Below are 24,056 nucleotides of genomic sequence, written 5' to 3' on the forward strand. Positions count from 1 at the left end.
CTAAACCCTGTAATAATTAAAATATAGTTTAAGTGAAAAAGTAGCTAGTAAAACAAAAAATGAGATCATATAGCTTAAAAACAAAAACTAATGGATTATCTACTTAAGAAAGAGGCTAGGTCCAAATGTAAACCACTCAGCAATAAGCTAAATCCATTCACTGCTCCTGTATATATACTGGCAACTAACTCAAATAAAATCGCACTCAGATTTACACTCTCTCGAAGTGTGTCTGTTTGTCATTTCTTCAGCCGAATCCCTGACCACCCTGCGCAGTCTCTCAACCCTGAGACGGCCTCATCGTTCACTGCTGTGCTGGTCAGCAGCAATTATGAGCAGGAAAGTCAGATTTAAAGGGCAAAAAAATAAATAAATAAATGGGACAAAGGCAGTACTACCACTCTCTAACCCCACTTTTTTCCAGAGACCTTCAGTAGTACATAAGTAGAATATTAAATATATCATCTTTCTATGCTGATCAGTGGAATGTGACTAGTCCCCACTCCTTAATTTTCCTTGTGAAATGTTTTTTCCACTTTTATACATCAGATTATTTTCCATGGAAGTAACAAAGATAAAAAAATGAAAATATATTTGGACTTTAATCTTTGTCCTAGCTATGATTTGAAACTAAGATAAAACTTGGTATGGAAAAGAAAATTGATACAGAGTATAGAAGTCAAGATAGAAAATTCACAAGGGAATCTCCTCATTTTGCAGATATGAAAGGATATCCTGTTTACTTTAACAAGTTTTTTCAGCACTCATGGGATACTCTCTCTCTCAGGATTTTTATATCTAGAGAATTGTATTTCATAAAAAGCCAGGAAGAATTTCAAGAGAGGAAAGCTTTGAAGATGAAGAGTCTATTTTGCAACCCCAATATGAACTATCACTTGAAATATTTTTCTACTATTTTTTAACCACTGGGAGTGTAAATCTGAAAAGCTTACACAGCTGTGAATCTGAACACAAAACTCAGGTAAGGAGATAAATAAAAGACAGCATGGTAATTACCAATATTTTCTATCTTCTTGTTACTATTAAAGCTAAATGAACTGTTTCTTATCTAATGATGGACTCTTTCTTCTGCTGTGGATTGTGAAGGCTCTTAACTTCCTACACTTTTATTGCCATATTACATCTTCAACCCAATAATGCTGACGTCTAGACATTTTTAAAGGAAATGTGTAATCTCTAAAAATTGAAATTTAGCTCAAAAATCATTTACTACAAATTAGTCTGTTTGCTAATTATCTTCAAATGTTAAGAGAAATTTCTTTTTCCAAGATAAATTTCTGGTAAATTTTGTGTAATGGATCACAGAACAAAATTGGTAGCTGACATATCATTTGTACTGTTCATGAATGCTGATTTTACTTTTAGGAAGGCTTTTTTTATATATGAAAAATGTACTTGAGTATCACAGAAAAATACTCTGACATGTTTACTGTCATCCCCTAAAGATTTCTTCCAACTATACAGTCTAGAATCCCATGGGTTCTTTGTAAGTGTAACTCTCTTTAATTTACTGCTTTTCTCTGGTCATATTAAACCATTTTCTTCTTCCCTCAGGAATTTACCAACCGTTGAATAAGTCCCCTTTTGTAGGATTACCCAACTCTTTTCAGATTTCCTAAAGTTCTTATAACTTTCTCATTGTATCCCACTCTTATAACTTTCCACACATCCTTCTTCCCTCACAGTAAAAAAGAGCTATACCATAAATGAATGGAAGAAATGGAAAATTGTTTCACAAAATAACGTCTGATTTTGTTAGTACCTGAAGTAGATAGTGTCAAATACCTAGCAAATAATGAAGTGAAAGTAATTCAAAAGTTATTCTGCCTTTATAAACAACACATTTTCTTAGATATTAACTTATTATAATAAACTAACAATTGTTCAAGAGTTTTAACATTATTTGAAGAAGACAGCATTATTTCAATTCTGCAAATATGATAAAATTACTGCATGCTGTTAATAGAAAACAAACATTTTATTTTGTGGAAATAAAAGTAAATAAAGAAAACATGTTTTTTTAAATAAGAGTAGCTTAAAATTCTTGACCACTCTGGTGAAAAATTACATAAAGTAGGTAGACCTCTGCAATTCTGAGGGACAACATGACCTCCAAGATCACATTAATGAAACCAGAAATGAAGAAGGTGAAATCCATTAGAAGTAGAATATTCCCTATTATAAGAAGAATAGTTTATTGCAGGAAAAATGAATGCTGGGTTTAAGAAAAATAGGTCATGAAAGAAGAGACGATTTCAAGGAGACTGAAGCCATAGATATTTCAAGGAAAGGTCAGCAGTGGTCAAAATAAGGAGAAATTGCTAATCTTTCTAGTTATAGCAGAGAATTAAATTTGGTTATCTAGAAAATGAAAGATGGGGAAACTATAAGAAAAGAGATTTTGTCATCAAAGTTGGAATTAGAAGCACTTATTTCTTAAAAAATGTTTATTGATTTCTGTAGGTGAATTAGTTTTCAGGCTTTTCTGCCCTCCCACCATTAGGATTGCCCTGCCTGATGGGGCATCTGCGGTTGTTACATTGTTGTGTTGTTTACTTCTGTGGGCCATGGGAGGAGCATTGAGATACTCCCCAAAAGAAGGAGAAGCAGGAGAGAAGCAGAAGACGCAGGAGAGAGAAGGGGAGAAAGAAGCCAGAGAAGCCGAGTGAAGACTTGCCCGGGGCTTGGAGGCCTGCAGCCTCCTGGCCCCCCAGCACCCTGCCTGCCTTGTACATGGTTGCTGCACTACATGTGAAAGCTTAACAAAAGGCTGAGAAACCCACCCAGGGCTCCAGGACTCCTCCTTTACACAGTCCGCTGGGATCATAGAAACCTGCTCCATCCCCATCCTGCCACTACAGTTTCCTTCCCAATGCTCTTTTTTTTTTTTTTCTTTTTTTTGACATGGAAGAACTGGCTGTAGGCCAGAGGTTTGGGGCATGAGAGGATTTACCAGAGACAGAGTGGGAAGCAGAATAGGCAGATTTACTGAAACGCACTGCTAAGGGCAATAGAGGGTAAGACAGGAGCAGTCTTCTGTGCCATATATGGGTTCGCTCCATCTGCGGGAATCGAACATAAGCCAGAGTGGTGATAGTTTTAGACTCAACCCCAGGCCACCAAGGAGGCCTTATTTCTTTCCCATGGATAATAATACTATGTAAGTTTCAGGACCACAGTCTCATAACTTGATATGTGTACAAACCTCACCACAAGCACCACCATAACTCTAGTTCCTTTCACCATTGCCAAGTGGATTTCCTGAGTACATACTTTTCACCCACTTTGCACTTCCACTCTGATAACCAGCGGATTTTTCTCAGAGTCTAAGAATTACCTTTGTTCTATCTCTTGTTTGTTTTGCTTACTTATATTCCACATCTCCAAAACCATCTGGTGCTTATCTTTCACTTTAAGACTTATTTCTCTTAAAACAGTCACCTGAACTTCCATTCATTTTGTCATAAAAGAGAAAATTTCATGTTTTTAGTACATGAGCCTACAGAGATATTATTTAATGATAAGGGAGTGGGGCAATACAGCAAGAAAAAAATATATATATATATATACCCAAGTCCAGACAAAAACAATTATTTAAATATTGTCATAAATTAAATACTTAATCATATGGACTTAGACATATATAGAATTTTTCATCTCCAAATAGCTAAACACATTCTTTTCAAGGGCATGTGAAACATTCTCATGAACAGATTATTTTCTGGGAAAAAAAAAGATGTTTCAATAAATATATGAATTGACTTCATATCAAGGCTCTTACCTTATTTTGAGAAAATATAGATGCTCATGCAATAGGAAGAGAAGTGATGATCGTTATATGGTGATAAAATTTCATATATACCCAGGCCAATATATGATTGATGTGGTCTTCTTCCTTATCACTTATGACACTATTAGATTTCCAGAGGAGTGGATCAGGGAGGGATCAGAAAGAGACAGCTCAGCCCTCCCTACATCAGAAGATGAGGAGACACTATTATTGCCACATTACATTTTAATCAAATTTTCATTCATCATTCATTTATAAAACTCTTTCATTTGGGAGTGTATCTTGCCACATCAAGATGTGCATAAGCTTCACTCACCTGCCACAAACGTTCTATTGTCATTACATTATCACCTCTACTTTATGGCTTTAATAAACTCACCTTTGTCTATTTCTTACATGAAAACTTCTCAGGTGGTTTGTACTACATCAAGAAATAGCAGTGCGTAGAGTACTTAAAAAATTTGACCTATTATAAATGTGTACAGATAGCAGAGCAAAAATGTAAACTCAATGTTATAGATACGTAAATGTATGACAATTTAATAAGAAAATGCTTAAGACATTTGTGTAAGTATAGTGAAATCTGATTTCTTATTCATCAAAAAAATGACTTATTTGAGCTGATTTATGAAGGAAAAAAGTTTGTATCAGAATGTAGATCTTCATAGTGAGAGAAGATTGCAAATGTTAAGTTAGCAATATGCTATGACTCCCTGGAGAAAAGAAATATTGACAAAAATCTAATAAAGAAAAATATATTGAGTCCTAGCCATAACCAATTTAGCTGTCTAATAGTATAAATACTGTACATCCACTAAGTTTGGGACTATGAAAAAGGCAATACCCTTCTTGAACATACTGCTTGTCTGGATGGTAAAATATTGAGCTGCGTATAATGAAGCCCTTTAGAAATATACTTTCATGTGTTATTTATCTTTTTCTTTAAGTGATGCAGAATCAAACCTCAGTCACAGAATTTATCCTTCTGGGAGTGACTGCTATCCAGTCACTGGAGCCTTTGCTCTTCGTGCTTTTCCTGGTCATCTACTTTGTCAATGTGACTGGGAACGGAGCCATCTTGTTGATTATCATCTCTGATCCTAAACTCCATTCACCAATGTATTTCTTCCTGGGAAACCTCTCATGCCTGGATATCTGCTATTCCACAGTGACACTGCCAAAAATGCTGGAGAACTTACTCTCTACACACAAAGCAATTTCTTTCTATGGATGTATAATTCAACTGCATTTCTTCCATTTCTTTGGGAGCACAGAGGCCATGTTATTGGCTTTGATGGCTTTGGACCGCTTCGTGGCCATCTGCAAACCACTTCATTACACTGTTATTATGAATCGTCAGCGGTGTACACAGATGGCTGTCACGATCTGGACTCTTGGTTTTTTCCATGCCCTGCTGCATGCCGTAATGACTTCTCATTTGAACTTCTGTGGTTCTAATCATATCCACCATTTCTATTGTGACATTAAGCCATTGCTGGATCTGGCCTGTGGGAACACTGAACTCAACGAGTGGCTGCTCAATATTGTCACAGGGATGATTGCCATGGGCCCATTCTTTCTAACACTGCTCTCTTATTTCTACATTATCACCTATCTCTTCTACAAGACCCATTCCTGCAGCATGCTTCAAAAGGCACTGTCTACTTGTGCATCACATTTTATGGTGGTTATTCTTTTTTATGCCCCTGTTCTCTTCACTTACACTCGTCCAACTTCAGGAAGTTCCATGGACCAGGACCGGATTGTTGCTATCATGTATACTGTGGTCACTCCTGTTCTAAATCCATTGATCTATACTTTGAGGAACAAGGAGGTAAAAGGGGCATTGAGTAGGGTAATCAGGAAAGGAATCAGACTTAAAAAAATCTAGAAAACCTTCTGAGACATAACAGATAATGAGAAACATGAGTAGTGTAATTAGTCTGCTTCTCAAATTCTTTATTGTAATAATTGTAACATAGAGAACTAGTTAAAGGAAAAATAAATGGTAAGATCCAGTCCAGTTTAATTAGCGATGAGTTTGCATGTAATATAACAGAAAGATGAACAACAGGAACACTAGCCATAGAATCCTAATTTTGAGTTTATTTGGGGATACCAGATGATAAATTTGACATTTTTATTATTTTTACATGTTTTTATATAAAAATAGGTATAGAGATATTAATATATTACTCATGAACTGGGAAGTTGGAATTTTTTATGCTATGTGTCTGTGTGATTCCCTTTAACTGAACATTTTTTATGTGAGCAATGAACCTTTTATGCTGTTATAATTTCATTATATATGATTCATAAATCAGGATTTCATTATAAAGTAATAATTATTCAATTGGAAAAGACAGGCTCACATATGATTCAAAGGGTATTTTTAAGCAATATATCATGATTCACTTATTTTGAGCCAGGTGAAACTAAGTAATTAAAGCAAGTATATTGTAATCAGTAGTTCAAAGAATAAAAAAATCCTAGAATCTATCTTTTTTTTTAAATTTATTTATTTATTTGTTTGTTTGTTTGCTTTGTTTATACATGCACTGGGTACAGTCAGAAGCACGGGAGGGTGAGAGAATTCACCAGAGCCAGAGCGGGGAGCAGAGTAGGCAGAAGGACCGAAGCACACTGCTAAGGGGAGCAGCGGGCAGCAGAAGAGTTCTGCGCGCCATGTGGGACCCTCCTCCGGTGGCCAGGGAGCAGCCAGGGATCGAACCTGCGCCGCAAGGCCGCGGGCAGCTTCGCAACCCAGCGATCAACCACTGCGCCACAGGGGAGGCCCCTAGAATCTATCTTATTACAACATTCAGTAGAAGTCTAAGTGTTTTATTCTGAGTCAGGTCAATGGAACTGTGGTACATCTTGGATATGTTTTATCTTGTTTGACTCCTTTGACTCAAGAATTTTTATGTTTTTTTTCTTTACTGAGGCAATATTGGTTTACAAAACAGTATGTGATTTAGGAGAATCAGATCACACCTCCTCATATGTATGATACCACACCAACATCAAAGCATGCTTAGCATTTGCCCTAGATTATGAAGCCCCCTTTGTCCCTTCCCCTCTAGCAGTCTTAATGGACTGAAGAATTTTATTTTTTATTGAGCTGAAATTTGTCTACATTATTATTTGTGGTATGGAGACATATGATGTCCCTCTTTGAAGAATTTTAAACTAAACACTCAATTTTTCTGTCCATCAAAATCTTAACTCATAATGGTAAGATAGTATAGAATGATTGTTATAGAAAAAAATCATTTCAACAGAAAAATATGAGACATAATTGTAATGCAACAGTTGTTAAATCCATTTTTGTAACTCTGTCCTCTGTAGTCCAAGATGATTTTAAATTTAAAAATAATTAAAATTATGAAACCAGTTCAATTTTAAATGACTTAAGGGATTTACAATTCTTATTAGGACTCACTAGTATGTACCATACTCACAAAATCTTTTTAGCAGGTCTCTCTCACCTGGCTGAAAATCAGGTTATTGAGGGAATGTATCCTTAAACTCCTAGAAACATTTTAAATGGCTAAAAGTAGCTATAAAATCATATCCTAAATAGTGATAGTGTTAGGGTATTTTTTTATCCATTAGAAAGGATCTAATAGGTCTGAACTTGTGATATTTGAAAGCTATAAAAGGGTTTCCCCTTTATCTTTCTGACATCTCATTAAGGAATATTATACCTAGATCTTTGAGATCTTCAAATAGGCTATAATTCTATTCCTTACTTCAAGAATCTTCTGCCATCTACAATAACTAGGAGAAATATAGTTTAAACATTTAATTCTAGGCATCCTGAGCCCTTTAAATTTTCACTAAATTTTGCTTGAAAATTGAAATTTTTTAGCTCATGTCATTCTCCTATAGTTTATAATGGTTGAATTAAAGAAGTCAGTTGCAACATTTACCACCTGGCCTGATAATCTCATTGGAAGACCCACGGGTTCAAGAGATACCCTCTCTGTTTTTAAATTACTATAAATGACAGTCCATATATTTTATTGTCTCCAAGCCAATAACTAGAATAAAATTCTGCACAATCTAACTAGGACTATCCTGGGACTCTTAAAGGAGGAAAGAGAGAAAATCCATAGGGGTTACAGATACTATTCAGTATGTATCTATAGAACTTTTCACAGAATTGGATTTTGAGGGTGCTTTAAATCAAGAAACTGGGATATAAAACTGAATAAACAAGAATTATTAGCTGAGGGAAAATGAATTCTCAAGGAGGAGATTGGCGCAATCTTGCTAGAGTGTTGATTTGAATGTCTAGAAAAGTCAATGTTGTGTGCTAATTAGTGATAAAATGCTTTAGTTCAAAGATCATAGGGAATAAAGAAACTAAGGAATAAAGAAACTAAGAAGAAGTGGTAATGTTGGAATGGCTACATTATGTGACAGCAGATATTCCATCATGATATTCTCCAAGAGAGAATCTACGTAAAATTGTCATTCACCGAAGGCCTTAGGAATGTTTAGTGGAGGAGAACCAGACTTGTTAAAATGGTCCAGCAGTGACTCTTTTTTTTAGACCATGGCTGAAGTTTGGATAGAGAACCACATAAATGGACTGCTAACAGTGAGGTTGAAAAAGGAACTCAATCTTAAAGGATAAATATTAGAACTGAACCTCCATAATCATGTTTACAATCCATAACAGAATGAATATAGAGGAGCAGCCAAGGAGTCTTGGAGTTATGGAGATGGCTAATGCAACGTGGTGTCCTAGGATCAAAATCAGAGAGCAGTTATCAAGAGCACAGCTTAAGCTAGGCAGCCAGAATCAAGAGAGTTCTCCCGCAATAAAATGGCATAATTCATCACTCCATTTATGGACCTCATTGCTTGAATGTGTAGTAATATTCATTAGGGAAATTGACTTGCAACACCATGGCAAGCATTCACTTACAATATTATCCTCAGTCCTTCACAAAAAGAATACTCTCGATTCATACAGTTGAATGTATACACAGCAAAGGGATATTCCAGATATTCCAAGGGCTATGACATGTGGTCTGACTTGACTTTGATACTCCAAAACCTAAAACATCATCAAGGCTCTAGAGCAGATGAACAGAGGCCTGGTGATAAGTAAATTCAAGGTTAATGTCTGGACTAATATGCCTCTTCTGCTACTGAAGTCATATACAATAGCATTTCCCAAGCACTATGAATATAACTGGAAGTACTATACTTGGACAGTAGAGGCCTACATCAGGTCTTTCACTTTGGGAAATGAGATGACATACTAGAGAAGATAAAGTGGAAGTCTTTGAATCTGCCCTATCTGTCTAGGATAATAATGATAAAATAAAGCTACATATTGGGCAGGATAATTAGGGCTGTGGCCCAGTCCTTAAATATCATCTAAAGACTGAAAGATTACTTAAAGATGTTGACGGATCCTGGACAATGAGTACAAACAAGTACAAGCTCAACCAAGTAGTAGTCTTAGTCATAGCTGCCATGCCAGACATAGTTTCACTCATAGCACAGATCAAAAAGAATCAGGTAGATGGTGAATGTTGCCCATGGATTTTGCAAATGCAATCTGGTTTCCTGGAGCTATCCCAAGAATGTGTGTTTTAAGGGCTCTTGAAAGTTGTTGCAAGATTTCTTAAGACCCACCCTCAGATGTCCCAGAATATCAATTCTGCTATATTCTCATGGTCTAGTAAGTCAGTGCGCCAGCAAAGGTACAAGAGGCTAGAATCCAAAGACCGTCAACAGTGGGGAACATGATTCATTAGGCATCTATGTTTCATGACTCATGACTCATTGTAATAACCAATCGAAGGTGCCTTTTTTTTTTTTAATTTGTTTGTTTTGAAGCATCCTTTTTTTTAATTTTCCCACAATATTGTGTTTCTCCCCTCAGGAGCAGTCACCATATTTTCCCAAGACCAAATTGCCTACAACCCTCCATTACACTCCACTGCCCTCTTCTTCCCTAAACCCCATCTCTATTCTCCCAATCTCCCTCTTTCTACCTCTCCCCTCGTAACTGTTTCAAGTCTAGAGTCTGCTTTTAAGATTCAGTCTTACAATTTGACTTTGAGACTCTGTTCTGTTTCACTAGATTCCGCATGCAAATGAAACCAGTATTAATCATTCTCCTCATCAATAAGTTCACTCAGTTTAATCCCTTCCAGCTACATCCATGTTGCAGCAAATGGCATCAGTTTATCCATTGTGATCACTGAGTAGTATTCTATTCTCTTTATATAACATTTTCTTGATCCACTTATCTGTTCTGAGGCAATTAGTTTGCTTCCACTTCTTGGCTATTGTAAATAATGCTGCTATAAAAAAATACTGCAGGTTTTTTTTTGAATTGGTGTTTTTGAGCTTTTTGGTATATTTTTACTCTTTTGAGGACTCTCCATGCTCTTTTCATAGGTGTTTGGAAAGTCTACATTACCAACAACAAATTTCCCAAAAATAAAATGATTTTTAGTATTCCCAAATTAAAGAAAATAATCTGTTATTACCAACAGAGAGGCAGATTTGAAAAGGTAAAAAATAAACAAAAGGACAAAAACCACACTACCACTCTCTACCCGTTTTGTTTTCCAGATAACTGTATGTAAATAATCACATAAGTGATTTATTTCAGATATTCATCATCTTTCTATGCTTATCAATGAGATGTGACTAGTTCTCAAACCTTAATTTTCCTTGTGAAATGTTTTTCCACTTTATACATCAGATTATTTTCCATTGAAGTACCAATGATAAGAAAATGAAAATGTGCTAGGACTTTAATCTTTGTCATAGCCATATTCTGAAACTAAGAAAAACTGTGGTATGGAAAGAAAATTGATACAGCATATAGGCCTCAAGATAGGAAATTCACAAGGGAAAAGTCCTCGTTTTGCAGATATGAAAAGATATCCCATTTACTTTAACAAGTCTCCTCAGCCCTCATGGGATACTCTCTCTCTCTCTCAGGATTTTTATGTCTAAAGGGCTGTAGTTCATAAAAGGCAGGAAGAATCAGGAGAGGAAAAACCTTTTGAAGATGAAGAGTGTATTTTGCAACCCCAATATGAACTATCACTTGAAATATACTTCTACTATTTTTAATCACTGGAAGTTTAAATTGAAAACACTTTACAGCTGTGAATCTGAATCCAAAACTCAGGTAAGAGGGTAAAATAAGAGACAGCCTGGGAATTATCAATATTTCTATCTTCTTGTTACTATTAAAGTTAAATGCACAGATTTATCTTATTATAGGCTCTTCTTTCTGCTGTGCATTGTGAAGACCCTTTACTTCCTACACTCTTATTGCCATATTTCATCCTAAATTCAATAATGCTGGGTGTCTAGACATTCTTTACAGGAAAAGTGTAATATCTAAATATTGAAATTCTAGCTAAATGAGTGAATCATTTACTACAAATTAAGATATTGCTAATTCACTTCAAATGTTAAGAGAAGTCTCTTTTCCAAGATGAATTTCTGGTACAATTTTGTATAATGGGTCACAGAACAAAAAGTGATAGTTGACATATCATTGGTACTGTTAATGAGTACTGATTTTACATTTAGAAAGGCTAATTTTTATATGAAAAATGGACTTGACTTTCAAAAAAAACTTTATTCTGAAATGTTTAATGTCAGCCCTTCAAGGAGGCATAGTAGAAGTAAGATAAATTCTCAACATTTCCTCCACCTATGTAGCTAGTATCCCAGGGATCCCTGTAAGTGTACCCTAGTTAATTTACTGTTATTTAAGTCACATTAAACCATTTTCTTGTTCCCTCAGGATTTACCAAGTCTTAAATAAGTCCTCTTTCATAGGAGCATCCCAATCCATGCCACTTTCTTCAGATTTCCTTAGAGTTCTTATTGTTTTCTCAGTGTCTCCCACGCTTTAACTTTCCCACACATCTTTGCTTCTTCCCTCACATTATGAAAGAGCTGTTTTTTTACAAAATATAATGTCTGATTTTGTTAGTGTACCTGAAGTAGATAGTGTCAAACTAGCAAATAATGAAGTAAAAGCAATTCAAAATTTACTCTGCCTTTCAGTAAACAACAAATTTTGTCATATATTAAACTTATAATAAACTAATTTACAATTGTTCAAGAGTTTTAACACTATCTGAAGAAAACAGTATTACTTTAATTCTGCATATAAGATAGTATGAGTGATGCTTCTAATAAAGGACATTTTTTTTGTGGAAATAAAGGGTAAGTAGAGAAAACATGATTTTCAAATGAGAGTAGCTTAAAATTCTTGACCACTCTGGAGAAAAATGACATAAAGAAGGTAGACTTTGCAATTCTGAAGGACAACATGACCTCCAGGGTCATATTATTGAAACCAGAAATGAAGAAAGTGAAATCCATTAGAGGTAGCATATTCCCTACTGCAAGAAGAGTAATAAAGGATGTCACCAACATGGTGGAGAAGGGATGCTAGGAGTAAATTCTCTAATAAAAAACAACCAATAAGGGAGAAATTGCAACAAGATCCTGGCAGGACCCAGACATTTTGGACAAATGTGGTGACCCAACAGAAGCAGGGGGGAGGCAAGAGTGACAGGGGAAGGGAGGAAAAGGAGATATCAATTCAGACCCCTTTCTCCATCCCCCATCCACAAACCCAGAACACTTCACCCAGGAAAAGAAAAGGAGAAGATAAAATTTGGAAGCAATGGGAAAACACTGAGTCATCTAAGAACCTCTGAAGGTGAAACAAAGGTCAGTAGGATAACACGCGTGGAGAGGAGCGGGGCAACCACAGGTCCCAAGCCCTTATTTGGATCTGAAGTGAGCCCGACGAGGCAGGGCAGGGACAGGAAACTCTGATACTGACAGTGCCTTACACCACGGCAGGGGACTAGGGATTCCACCACTCCCCTCTGAAACAGAGAGTGGGGTGCCGCGCGAACAAAGTTCAACAGCACAATGCACTGGGAGGAGAACGGGGCTCTGGCAGATCACAAGCCACGATTTGAAAATGAACTGAGCCCCACCTAGCAGGGCAGGGACAGGGACCACAGGGTACAGAAAGTGTGCAACAGCTGCACCACTGTGGGAAGCAAGGGGCCCTGCCATCCCCCACTGGAACGAAGGAAATACAGAGTGAGGAGACCATCAGGGATAATGCCAGTCAACATATCCACAGCACCACTACCCTGTAGAGTTTCAGCGCAATAGTGCTGGACACGGTCTGACTTCCAGTTACCAACATCCCATAAGGAGCACCCAAAAGAGATGCCTGCCAGTTCTAGCGGCACAGTGTCACAATGCTAAAAACACATTCGGAATCAACAGGGAGAATAAGAAATACAACCAACTAAGCAAGCCCTCAGGGGAAGGACCCCCACAAAAAGAAAACCAAACACCAGAACTCAACAACGATGACCTGCGAGAACTTCTCAGCCTGCCAGATAGAGAATTAAACATCGCCATGATTAAAAAACTAAAAGAAGACATATATAGCAGGAAATATAGGCAAAACACTACACGACATGCACCTCAAAGACATCTTTACAGACACATCACCCAAAGCAGTGAGAGTGAAGGCAAAGATAAACAGCTGGGACTACATCAAATTAAAGAGCTTCTGCACAGCAAAAGAGACAATAACAAAAACAAAGAGAAACCCCACCAACTGGGAGAACATTTTTGCACCCAACACTAATGATAAAGGACTGATCACAAAAATCTACAAAGAGCTGATGAGACTCAACAAAAACAAAGAAAATAATCCAGTCAAAAAAATGGGCAGAAGAGCTAAAAAGAAACTTCTCTGAAGAGGAAATACAAATGGTCAACAGACATATGAAAAAATGTTCAACATCACTTGTAATCAGGGAAATGCAAATCAAAACTACAATGAGATACCATCTTACACCAGTGAGAATGGCACATATTAAAAAACTAGCCACAACAAATGTTGGCAAGGATGTGGAGAAAAAGAAATTCTCCTGCACTGTTGGTGGGAGTGCAAGCTGGTCCAACCACTATGGAAAGCTGTTTGGAGATTCCTTAACCTCCTAAAGATAGAGTTTCCATATGACCCAGCAATTCCACTCCTAGGTATTTACCCAAATGACACAGAAACATTAATTCCAAAGGGCATCTGCACCCCTATGTATATAGCTAAGCTATGGAAACAACCCAAATGCCCCAAAATAGATGACTGGATCAAGAAGATTTGGTATATATACACAATGGAATATTACTCAGCAATCAAAAAGGATAAACTCATGCAATTTGCAGCAACATGGATGGAGCTGGAAGGGATCATGCTCAGTGAAATAAGCCAGAAAGAAAAAGAAAAATACCAGATGGTCTCACTCATAGCAGGAATCTATAAAACCTAAATAAGGGACCAGGGAAAAGAATAACTATAATAAAGAAAAATCAATATCAACAAGCATCTGTAAACCAGAGACACTATGGGGGGGGGGCGCAGGGAGAGAAGGAATTGGGATCAAATTGCATGGGGAATATAAAAAAAAATAAATCTTAAAAAGAAGACACAAAGGAAAATAATGATCAAAGAAAAATAATCAATGATCAGAAGAATGAAATTGAGTCTCTAAAGAGGGATGTGAAAGAAATGCAGGAGATCAAAGGATTAATGGAGGAGCTAAAGAACTCTGGGAAAGGCAATGAAAACAGAATAGATGAAGTAGAAGAATGAATCAGTACTTGCAAAAACACAGAAATAAAAAAGAATCAAAACAGAAAAGGAAATAGAAGTATGAAGGAAAAAGAATGAAGAACCACTTTGAGATCTATCTGACTCCATGAGGAAAGGAAATGTGAGTCACAGGAATCCCAGAAGGAGAGGAGAGAGACATAGGAACTGAGAAAATATTCAAGGAGATAATCGAAGAGAACATCCTAAGCATGAAGCAAGGGATGAAAATAGACATCCAAGAAGTGAAAAGAACACCAGACTTCCATAATGAAAGTAAGAATACAGCAAGACACATAATAGTAAAGCTCCCAAGAATCCAAGACAAGGAAAAAATAACGAAGCTGACGAGAGGGAAGAAACAGATAACATATAAAGGAAAACCAATCAGGTTGACATCAGACTTCTCTGAAGAAACACTATAGGCAAGAAGAGAATGGAGTCACATAGTCAACAAACTCCAGGATAACAAATGCCAACCAAAAATACTTTATCCTGCAAAGGTTTCCTTCCTTTATGAGGAAAGAATAAGGACTTTCTCAGACAAACAGTATCTCCACAAATTCATTACTACTAAACCCCCCCTCCAAAAATACTACAAGAAGTTCTAAAGCCAAAACCAACAGGGGATGAGTAAAAAGAATGAAAGAAGGCAAGGAATAAAATCACAAAAAGTCAAAAAAATGTCAAATACAGATGCCAACATATCAATACTAACTCTAAATGAAAATGGACTAAACTCATCAAAAAAAGACATAGAATCACAGACGGGATTAAGAAATAGAACCCAACCTTTTGCTGTCTTCCAGAAACACAGTTAACTACATAAGAAAAAAATAGACTGAAAGTAAAAGGATGGAAAACAATCCTACAAGCAAATGGACCAAAAAAGAAGGCAGGAACAGCTATACTTATGTCAGATAAAATAGACTTCAAACTAAAAAAGGTAAAAAAATACATAAATGGTCACTACATCATGATTAAGGGGAAGAAATAATGCACATCAACAAATATTCACCAAATGAAGGAGCACCAAAATATATCAGATAATTATAATCATCTCTGAAAACAGACATAAGAGAAAATACTAGACTCTCAAAATACCACTCTCAACAATGGATAGATCAACTAGACAAAAAATCAGCAAGGGGCATCCCTGGTGGTGCAGGCAGTTAAGCACAGCACTGTGAAGCTGTCCTCAGCCTCTGCAGTGCAGGTTCAATCCTGGCAGGCCATGGAGATACCCACATGATGCAGCAGACCTCTCCTGTCTTGCCCACTGCTCCCCTCAACAATGTATTTCAGTCAGTCTGCCTGTTCTATTCACCACTCTGTCTCTGGTGAATCCTCTCACCCTCGCACACATCTGGCCTGTACCCCAGCTCTTGTATGCATAAATAAATAAACCTTAAAAAAACAACAACAACAAGAACACTGAAGCTCTAAACAAGGACCTAGACCTCATGGGCTTAACAGACATCTATAGAAAACACTGCACCCCCAAAAATCTGAATACACGTTTTTCTCAAGTGCACACAGATCATTCTCCAGGATTGACCACATTTTGGGACACAGGACAAAAATAAACAGATACACTAAGATCAAAATCATACCAGCTATTTTCTGTGACCATGAAGGCATCAAACTAGAAATAAACTATGATAAGAGGGCAAGGAACCCTCCTACCTCATGGAGATTAAAAACCTCACTGCTGGAAGACCACTGAATCAATGAGGAGAGCAAAGAAGAAATTTTAAAAAATCTTGAGATAATGAGGACACAAATCGCCAGAATGTATGGGACACAGCAAAAGCAGTTATAAGAGGAAAATATACAGCAATACAGGCTCACATCAAGAAACATAAAAGTATTCAAAGGAACAACCTAATCTCCCACCTTAAAGAACTAGAAAAACAAAAACAAAAAATCCCAAGAGCCAGTAAAAGAAAGGAAATAATAAAAATCAAAGCAGAAATAAATGAAATAGCAGTTAAGTAAAAAATCCAAAAGATCAATGAAAGCAAAGGTTGGTTCTTTGAAAAAATAAACAAAATAGACAAACCCCCAGCCAGGCCCACAAAGAAAAAAAATGGGAGAAAACACATATTAATAGGATTATAAACGAAAGAGGAGAAATCACCACAGACTGTATTGAAATCAAAAGAATAATTGGAGATTACTATGAACACTTATATGCAAACAAGTTCAACAATCTAGAAGAGATGGGCAAATTCCTACAACTTTGCAATCATAAAAAACTAGATAAAGAAGAAATCAAACACCTAAACAAACCAATTACAAGCAGTGAAATTGAAACAGTAATCAAAACCCTCCTCAAAAACAAAAGTCCAGGACCAGATGGATTTATGAATGAATTCTACCAAGCACTCAGAAATGAACTATTGCCTATCCTACACAAACTCTTTCAAAAAATTGAGAGGAAGGGTCAAAACCAAACACATTTTATGAAGCCAATATTACAATAATACCAAAACCAAACAAGGACAACACAAAAAAAGAAAACTATAGGCCAATCTCTAATGAACACTGCTGCAAAACTCCTCAATAAAATCTTAGCCAACAGAATCTAACAATGCATCAATACTATAATTCACCACAACCAAGTAGGATTTATTCCAGGGACACAAGGATGGTTCAACATCTGAAAATCAATTAATGTAATGCAACACATCAACAAAAAGAAAAATAAAAACCATATGATCATATCAATTGATACTGAGAAAGCATTTGGCAATTTTCAACATCCATTTATGATAAAGTCCCTTGAAATTCTCAGAATAGAAGGAACATACCTTAACATAATATAGGTCATGTATGACAAGCCCATAGCCAATATCATTCTCAATGGTGAAAAGCTGAGATCCTTTCCCTTCAGGTCTGGAAAGATACAAGGATGTCCACTCTCACCAATGCTTTTTAATAAAATACTGGAAGTCCTAGTCAGAGTAATAAGAAAAGAGAAAGACATACAAGAAATCCAAATAGGGAAAGAAAAAGTAAAACTATCACTATTTGCAGATGATATGATAATATATATAGAGAACCCAAAAAACTCCACAGAAAAACTACTTAAAATAATCAACCAGTTTAGTTAAGTAGCAGGATACAAAATCAACACACAAAAATCAGTAGCTTTCCTATATGCAAACAACAAATCTGAAGAAGAAGAAATCAAGAAAATCATCACTTTTATAATAAAAAAACAAATACTTGGGAATAAACCTAACAAAAGAGGTAAAGGACCTATACAAGGAAAATTACAAAACATTGTTAAAAGAAATAGAAGTAGACCAAAGAAATGGAAAGGGGCATCCTATGCTCATGGATTGGAAGAATTAACATGATCAAAATGGCTATCCTACAGAAGGCAATTTATAGATTCAGTGCTATTCCAATAAATATCTCAATGACATTCTTCAAAGAAATACAACAAATATTGATGAAATTCATATGGAACTACAAAAATATCCCAGATAGCCAAGGCTCTCCTGACTAAAAAGGAAGGGAATGGAGGTATCACACTCCCAGATCAAGCTATACTATAAAGCCATAATAATCAAAGCTGCATGGTACTGGAACAAGAAAAGAAATACATACAGACCAATGGAATCAAATAGAAAACCCAGAAATAAGCCCACAGATTTACGAACAATTAATCTTTGACAAAGGAGCAAAGAATATGCAATGGAACAAAGAAAGCTGTTCAAGAAATGGTGTTGGGAAAACTGGATTGCTATATGCAAACTGAAGCTAGACTACTACCTCACACCATGCACAAAAACAAGGACAACACAAAAGGCCTGAAACCATAAAATATATAGAAGAAAAAACAGGCAAAATGCTACATGACATACACCTCAGTAACATCCTTAAAGACACATCACCTGAAGCAAACATAGTGAAGGAAAGGATAAACAGTTGAACTACATCAAATTAAAGAGCTTCTGTACAGCAAAAGAGACATTAACCAAAAGAAACAGACATCCTACTGATTGGGAGAAAATTTTTGCACACAATAGTAATGATAAGGGACTGATCACAAACATCTACAAATTGCTGACAAAACTCACCAAAAACATAGTAAACAACCTGGTCAAAAAAAGAAAGAAGAGCTAAAAAGACACTTCTCCAAAGAAGAAATGAAAATGGCCAACAGGCATATGAAGAAAATGTTCAACATCACTTGTAATCAGGGAAATGCAAATCAAACCACAATAAGATATTATCTCACACCAGTGAGAATGGCACATATCAAAAAAACTAGCAACAACAAACATTGGGCCAGGATGTGGAGAAAAAGGAACTCTCCTACACTACTGGTGGGAGTGCAAACTGGTCCAACCATTATGGAAAGCTCTGTGGAGTTTCCTCAAACTGCCAAAAATGGAGCTTCCATATGATCCAGCAATTCCACTCCTAGATATTTCATCTATTTTTGGGCATTTGGGTTGTTTCCAAAGCTTAGCTATTGTAAACAGTGCTGCTATTAACATAGGGGTGCAGGTGCTCTTTGGAATTGATGTTTCTGTGTCCTTTGGGTAAATACCTAGGAGTGGAATTGCTGGATCATATGGAAGCTCTATGTTTAGTAGGTCCAGGAATCTCCACACAGCTCTCCATAATGGTTTGACCAGTTTGCGCTCCCACCAACAGTGCAGGAGAGTTCCTTTTTCTCCACATCCTCACCAACATTTGTTGTTGCTAGTTTTTTTTAATATGTGCCATTCTCACTGGTGTGAGATGGTATCTCATGGTAGTTTTGATTTGCATTTCCCTGATGACAAGTGATGTTGAACATTTTTTCATATGCCTGTTGGCCATTTGCATTTCCTCTTCAGAGAAGTTTTTTTTTAGCTCTTCTGCCCATTTTTTGACTGGATTATTTTCTTTGTTTTTGTTGAGTCTCATCAGCTCTTTGTAGATTTTTGTGATCAGTCCTTTATCATTAGTGTTGGGTGCAAAAATGTTCTCCCAGTTGGTGGGGTTTCTCTTTGTTTTTGTTATTGTCTCTTTTGCTGTGCAGAAGCTCTTTAATTTGATGTAGTCCCAGCTGTTTATCTTTGCCTTCACTCTCACTGCTTTGGGTGATATGTCTGTAAAGATGTCTTTGAGGTGCATGTCATGTAGTGTTTCGCCTGTATTTCCTTCTATATATTTTATGGTTTCAGGTCTTATGTCTAGTTCTTTAATCCATTTTGATTGATTTTTGTGCATAGTGTTATGTAGTAGTCAAGCTTCATTCTTTTGCATGTAGCGACCCAGTTTTCTCAGCACCATTTATTGAACAAACTTTCTTTGCTCCAATGCATATTCTTTGCTCCTTTGTAAATAATGACTGACAAATTAATGAGAAAATGCTTAAGGTATTTGTGTTAGTATAATCAGATACGATTTCTTATTTGTCAAAAAAAATTGACTTTTAGAGCTGATTTACAAAGATGAAAAGAAGTTTGTGTTAGAATGCAGGTCTTCATGGTCAGAGAAGATGATAAATTCTAGGTTCACAACATTCTGTGAATCCCTGGAGAAAGGAATTATTGACAATATTCTAATAAAGAAAAAAATGATTGAGTCCTAGCTGTAATGAATTTAGCTTCTAATGGTATAAATACCACGGACCACAGGGTTTAGGACTATGTAATGGCAATACTCTTCCTCACACACTGTTTGTCTAAATGGTAAAATATTGAGCTGGAAGGAATGATGCCCATTAGAAATACACTTCCATATATTAATTGTCTTTTTCTTTAAGTGATGCAGAATCAAACCTCAGTAACAGAATTTATGCTTCTGGGAGTGACTGATATCCAGTTTCTGGAGCCTTTACTCTTCATGGTTTTCCTGGTCATCTACTTTGTCAATGTGACTGGGAATGGATCCATCTTGCTGATTGTCACCTCTGATCCTAAACTCCATTCATCAATGTATTTCTTCCTGGGAAACGTCTCCTGTCTAAATATCTCCTACTCTACAGTGACTGCCAAAAATTCTGGAGAACTTCCTCTCTACACACAAAATAATTTCTTTCTTTGAATCTATAACTCAGCTGCATTTCTTCCACTTCCTGGGCAGCACAGAGGCCATGTTATTCGCTGTGATGGCCTTGGACTGCTTTGTGGACATCTGTAAACCTCTTCATTACACTGTCATCATGAATAGTCAATGTTGTACACAAATGGCTGTCACGATCTGGACTCTTGGTTTTTTCCATGCCCTGCTGCATGCCATAATGACCTCTCATTTGAACTTCTGTGGTTCTAATCATATTCACCATTTTTCTATTATGATATTAAGCCATTGCCGGATCTGGCCTGTGGGAACACTGAAATCACCAAGTGGCTGCCCAATATTGTCACAGGGACAATTTTCATGGGCCCATTCTCTCTTAACACTGCTCTCCTATTTCTACATTATCACCTATCTCATCTACAAGACCCATTCTTGCAGCACGCTTCAAAAGGCACTGTCCACTTGTGCATCACACTTTATGGTAGTTATTCTTTTTTATGCCCCTGTTCTCTTCACTTACACTCATCCTACTTCAGGAAGCTCCATAGACCAGAACCAGATCATTGTTATCATGTACACTATGGTCACTCCTGTTGTAAACCCACTCGTATATACTTTGAGGAACAAGGAGGTAAAGAGGGCATTGTATAGGCTAATCAATAAAAGACTGACTCGAAGAAATCTAGAAAACCCTTCTGAGACATAATACATAAAGAAAAACATGAGACATATATATATATAATAATTTTGTTTCTCAAATTCTTAATTATAACATTTGTAGCATAGAGAATAAGCTAAAGGAAAAATAAATGGTAAGATTCAGTCCAGTTTAATAAGAAATGAGATTGCATGTAATATAAGAGAAAGATGAAAAAAAGGGACACTAGTCATGGAATCTAATGTTGATTTTATTTGGGAATATCAGTTGATATATTTGATTTTTTTGTGATTTTTACACAAAAAAATTCTGCGTACACCTTTTTATATGAAAACAGGCATGAAGATATTACCATATTCCTCATATATTCAAAAGTTGGAAGTTTTTACGCTTTGTCTGCTCCCTCTAAGTGAACATATTTTATGTGAGCATCACACTTTATGGTAGTTAAGTGAACATATTTTATGTGAGCAATAAATCTTTTACACTATTATAATTTGAGGATATCATTTTAAGGTAATAATTATTCAATTGGAAAAGATTGGCTCACATATGAGTCGAAGGGAATTTTTAAGCAATACATCATGATTTATTTATTCTGAGCAGGAAGGAAAGTAAGTAAATCAAGTGATGTTCCAATCAGTAATCACAGAATAAATTAAAAAATCCTAAAGTCTATCTTATTAAAACATTCATTAGAAGTCTATGTAGTTTGGGGCCTCCCCGGTGGTGCAGCGGTTGAGCGCTGGGTTGCGAAGCTGCCCACAGCCTTGGCAGCGCCGGTTCGATCCCCGGCTGCTCCCCGGCCACCAGAGGAGGGTCCCACATGGCGCGCAGACCTCTCCTGCCGCCCACTGCTCCCCTCAGCAGTGTACTTCGGTCCTTCTGCCTGCTCTGCTCTCCGCTCTGGCTCTGGTGAATTCTCTCACCCTCCCGCGCTTCTGACTGTACCCGTGCTTGTATAAATAAATAAATAAATAAATAAATCTTTACAGTGGAATTTAAAAAAAAAAAAAATTATAAAAAAAAAAAAAAAAAAAAAAGTCTATGTAGTTTAGGGCCTCCCCTAGTGGCGCAGCGGTTGAGCGCTGGGCTGCAAAGCTGCCCACAGCCTCTGCAGCGCTGGTTCGATCCCCGGCCGCTGGGCAAGGGTCCCACATGGCACGCAGACCTCTCCTGCCGCCCACTGCTCCCCTCAGCAGAGTACTTTGTCTGCCTGTTCTGTTCTCCGCTCTGGCTCTGGTGAATTCTCTCACCCTCCCGTGCTTCTGACTGTACCCAGTGCTTGTATAAATAAATAAATAAATCTTAAAAAAAAAAAGTTTAAAAAAAAAAAAAGTCTAGGTAGTTTATTCTAAGTCAATGGAACAGTGGTACTTATTGGATATGGTTCCTCACGTTTGATTCCTTTTGACTCAATAATTTTATTATGTTTTTTCTTTACTGAGGTAATATTGGCTTACAAAACTGTATGTGATTTAGAAGAATCAGATCACACCTCCTCCTACATATGACACCACACCACCCCGTCATCAAAGCATGCATAGCACTTTGCCATAGGTTATTAAGCCCCCTTTGTCCCTTCCCCTCTAGCAGTCTTAATTGGACTGAAGAATTTTATTTTTTTAATAAATTTCATTTTTATATTCCCCATGCAATTGCAACCCCCTTATTTTGACCCCAATCCCTCCTCTCCCCGCCCCCCCACCCCCCAAAAAAGTGTCTCTGGTTCATAGTTTTTTGTTGATTTTGATTTTCACTTTCTTATAGTTATTCATTTTCCTGGTCCCTTATTTAAGTTTTCTAGATTCCTGCTATGAGTGAGACCATCTGGTATTTTTCTTTTTCTTTCTGGCTTATTTCGCTGAGCATGATCCCTTCCTGCTCCATCCATGTTGCTGCAAATTGCATATGTTTATCTTTTTTGAATGCTGAGTAATATTCCATGGTGTATATGTACCACATCTTCTTGATCCAGTCATCTGTTTTGGGGCATTTGGGTTGTTTCCAAAGCTTGGATATTGTAAATAGTGCTGCTGTAAACATAGGGGTGCAGATGCTCTTTGGAATTGATGTTTCTGTGTCCTTTGGTATATACCTAGGAGTGGAATTGCTGGATCATATGGAAGCTCTATGTTTAGTAGGTCCAGAAATCTCCACACAGCTCTCCATAGTGGTTGGACCAGTTTGCACTCCCACCAACAGTGCAGGAGAGTTCCTTTTTCTCCACATCCTCACCAACATTTGTTGTTGCTAGTTTTTTAATATGTGCCATTCTCACTGGTGTAAGATGGTATCTCATGGTAGTTTTGATTTGCATTTCCCTGATGACAAGTGATGTTGAACATTTTTTCATATGCCTGTTAGCCATTTGCATTTCCTCTTCAGAGAAGTTTTTTTTTAGCTCTTCTGCCCATTTTTTGACAGGATTATTTTCTTTGTTTTTGTTGAGTCTCATCAGGTCTTTGCAGATTTTTGTGATCAGTCCTTTATCATTAGTGTTGGGTGCAAAAATGTTCTCCCAGTTGGTGGGGTTTCTCTTTGTTTTTGTTATTGTCTCTTTTGCTGTGCAGAAGCTCTTTAATTTGATGTATTTTTTATTGAGTTAACATTTGTTTACATTGTTATTTGTGGTATGGAAATATATGATGTCCCCCTTTGACTGAAGAATTTTTAGCAAAAGACTCAATTTATCTGTCCATCAAAACATAACTCATAATGATAAGACTAGTGTAGGATGATCTTAATGGAAAAACCTCACTTCAAAAGAAAAATGAGACATATAACTGTAATGTAACAGTTGTTAAATTTACTTTTCTAACTCTGTCCTCTGTAGTCCAAGATAATATAAATATTTTTACATTATG

The 24,056-nt window shown here is 36.7% G+C and overlaps 1 protein-coding gene and 1 pseudogene across 1 annotated transcript; both read left to right on the forward strand.

The window, feature by feature from the left end:
* Positions 1–4,760: 4,760 nt before the first annotated feature.
* LOC119253136 (olfactory receptor 12D2-like) lies at positions 4,761–5,717 on the forward strand. Its single transcript, XM_037520782.2, has one exon. The coding sequence runs from the start codon at positions 4,761–4,763 to the stop codon at positions 5,700–5,702; it is 942 nt and encodes a 313-aa protein (XP_037376679.1). The 3' UTR covers positions 5,703–5,717.
* Positions 5,718–20,276: 14,559 nt separating this feature from the next.
* On the forward strand, positions 20,277–21,237 carry LOC119251094 (olfactory receptor 12D2-like; annotated as a pseudogene).
* Positions 21,238–24,056: the final 2,819 nt, after the last annotated feature.

This window comes from Talpa occidentalis, unplaced genomic scaffold (assembly GCF_014898055.3).
Source record: "Talpa occidentalis isolate TD23 unplaced genomic scaffold, MPIMG_talOcc4v2.1 talOcc4.2, whole genome shotgun sequence".
Classification (NCBI taxonomy): domain Eukaryota; kingdom Metazoa; phylum Chordata; class Mammalia; order Eulipotyphla; family Talpidae; genus Talpa; species Talpa occidentalis.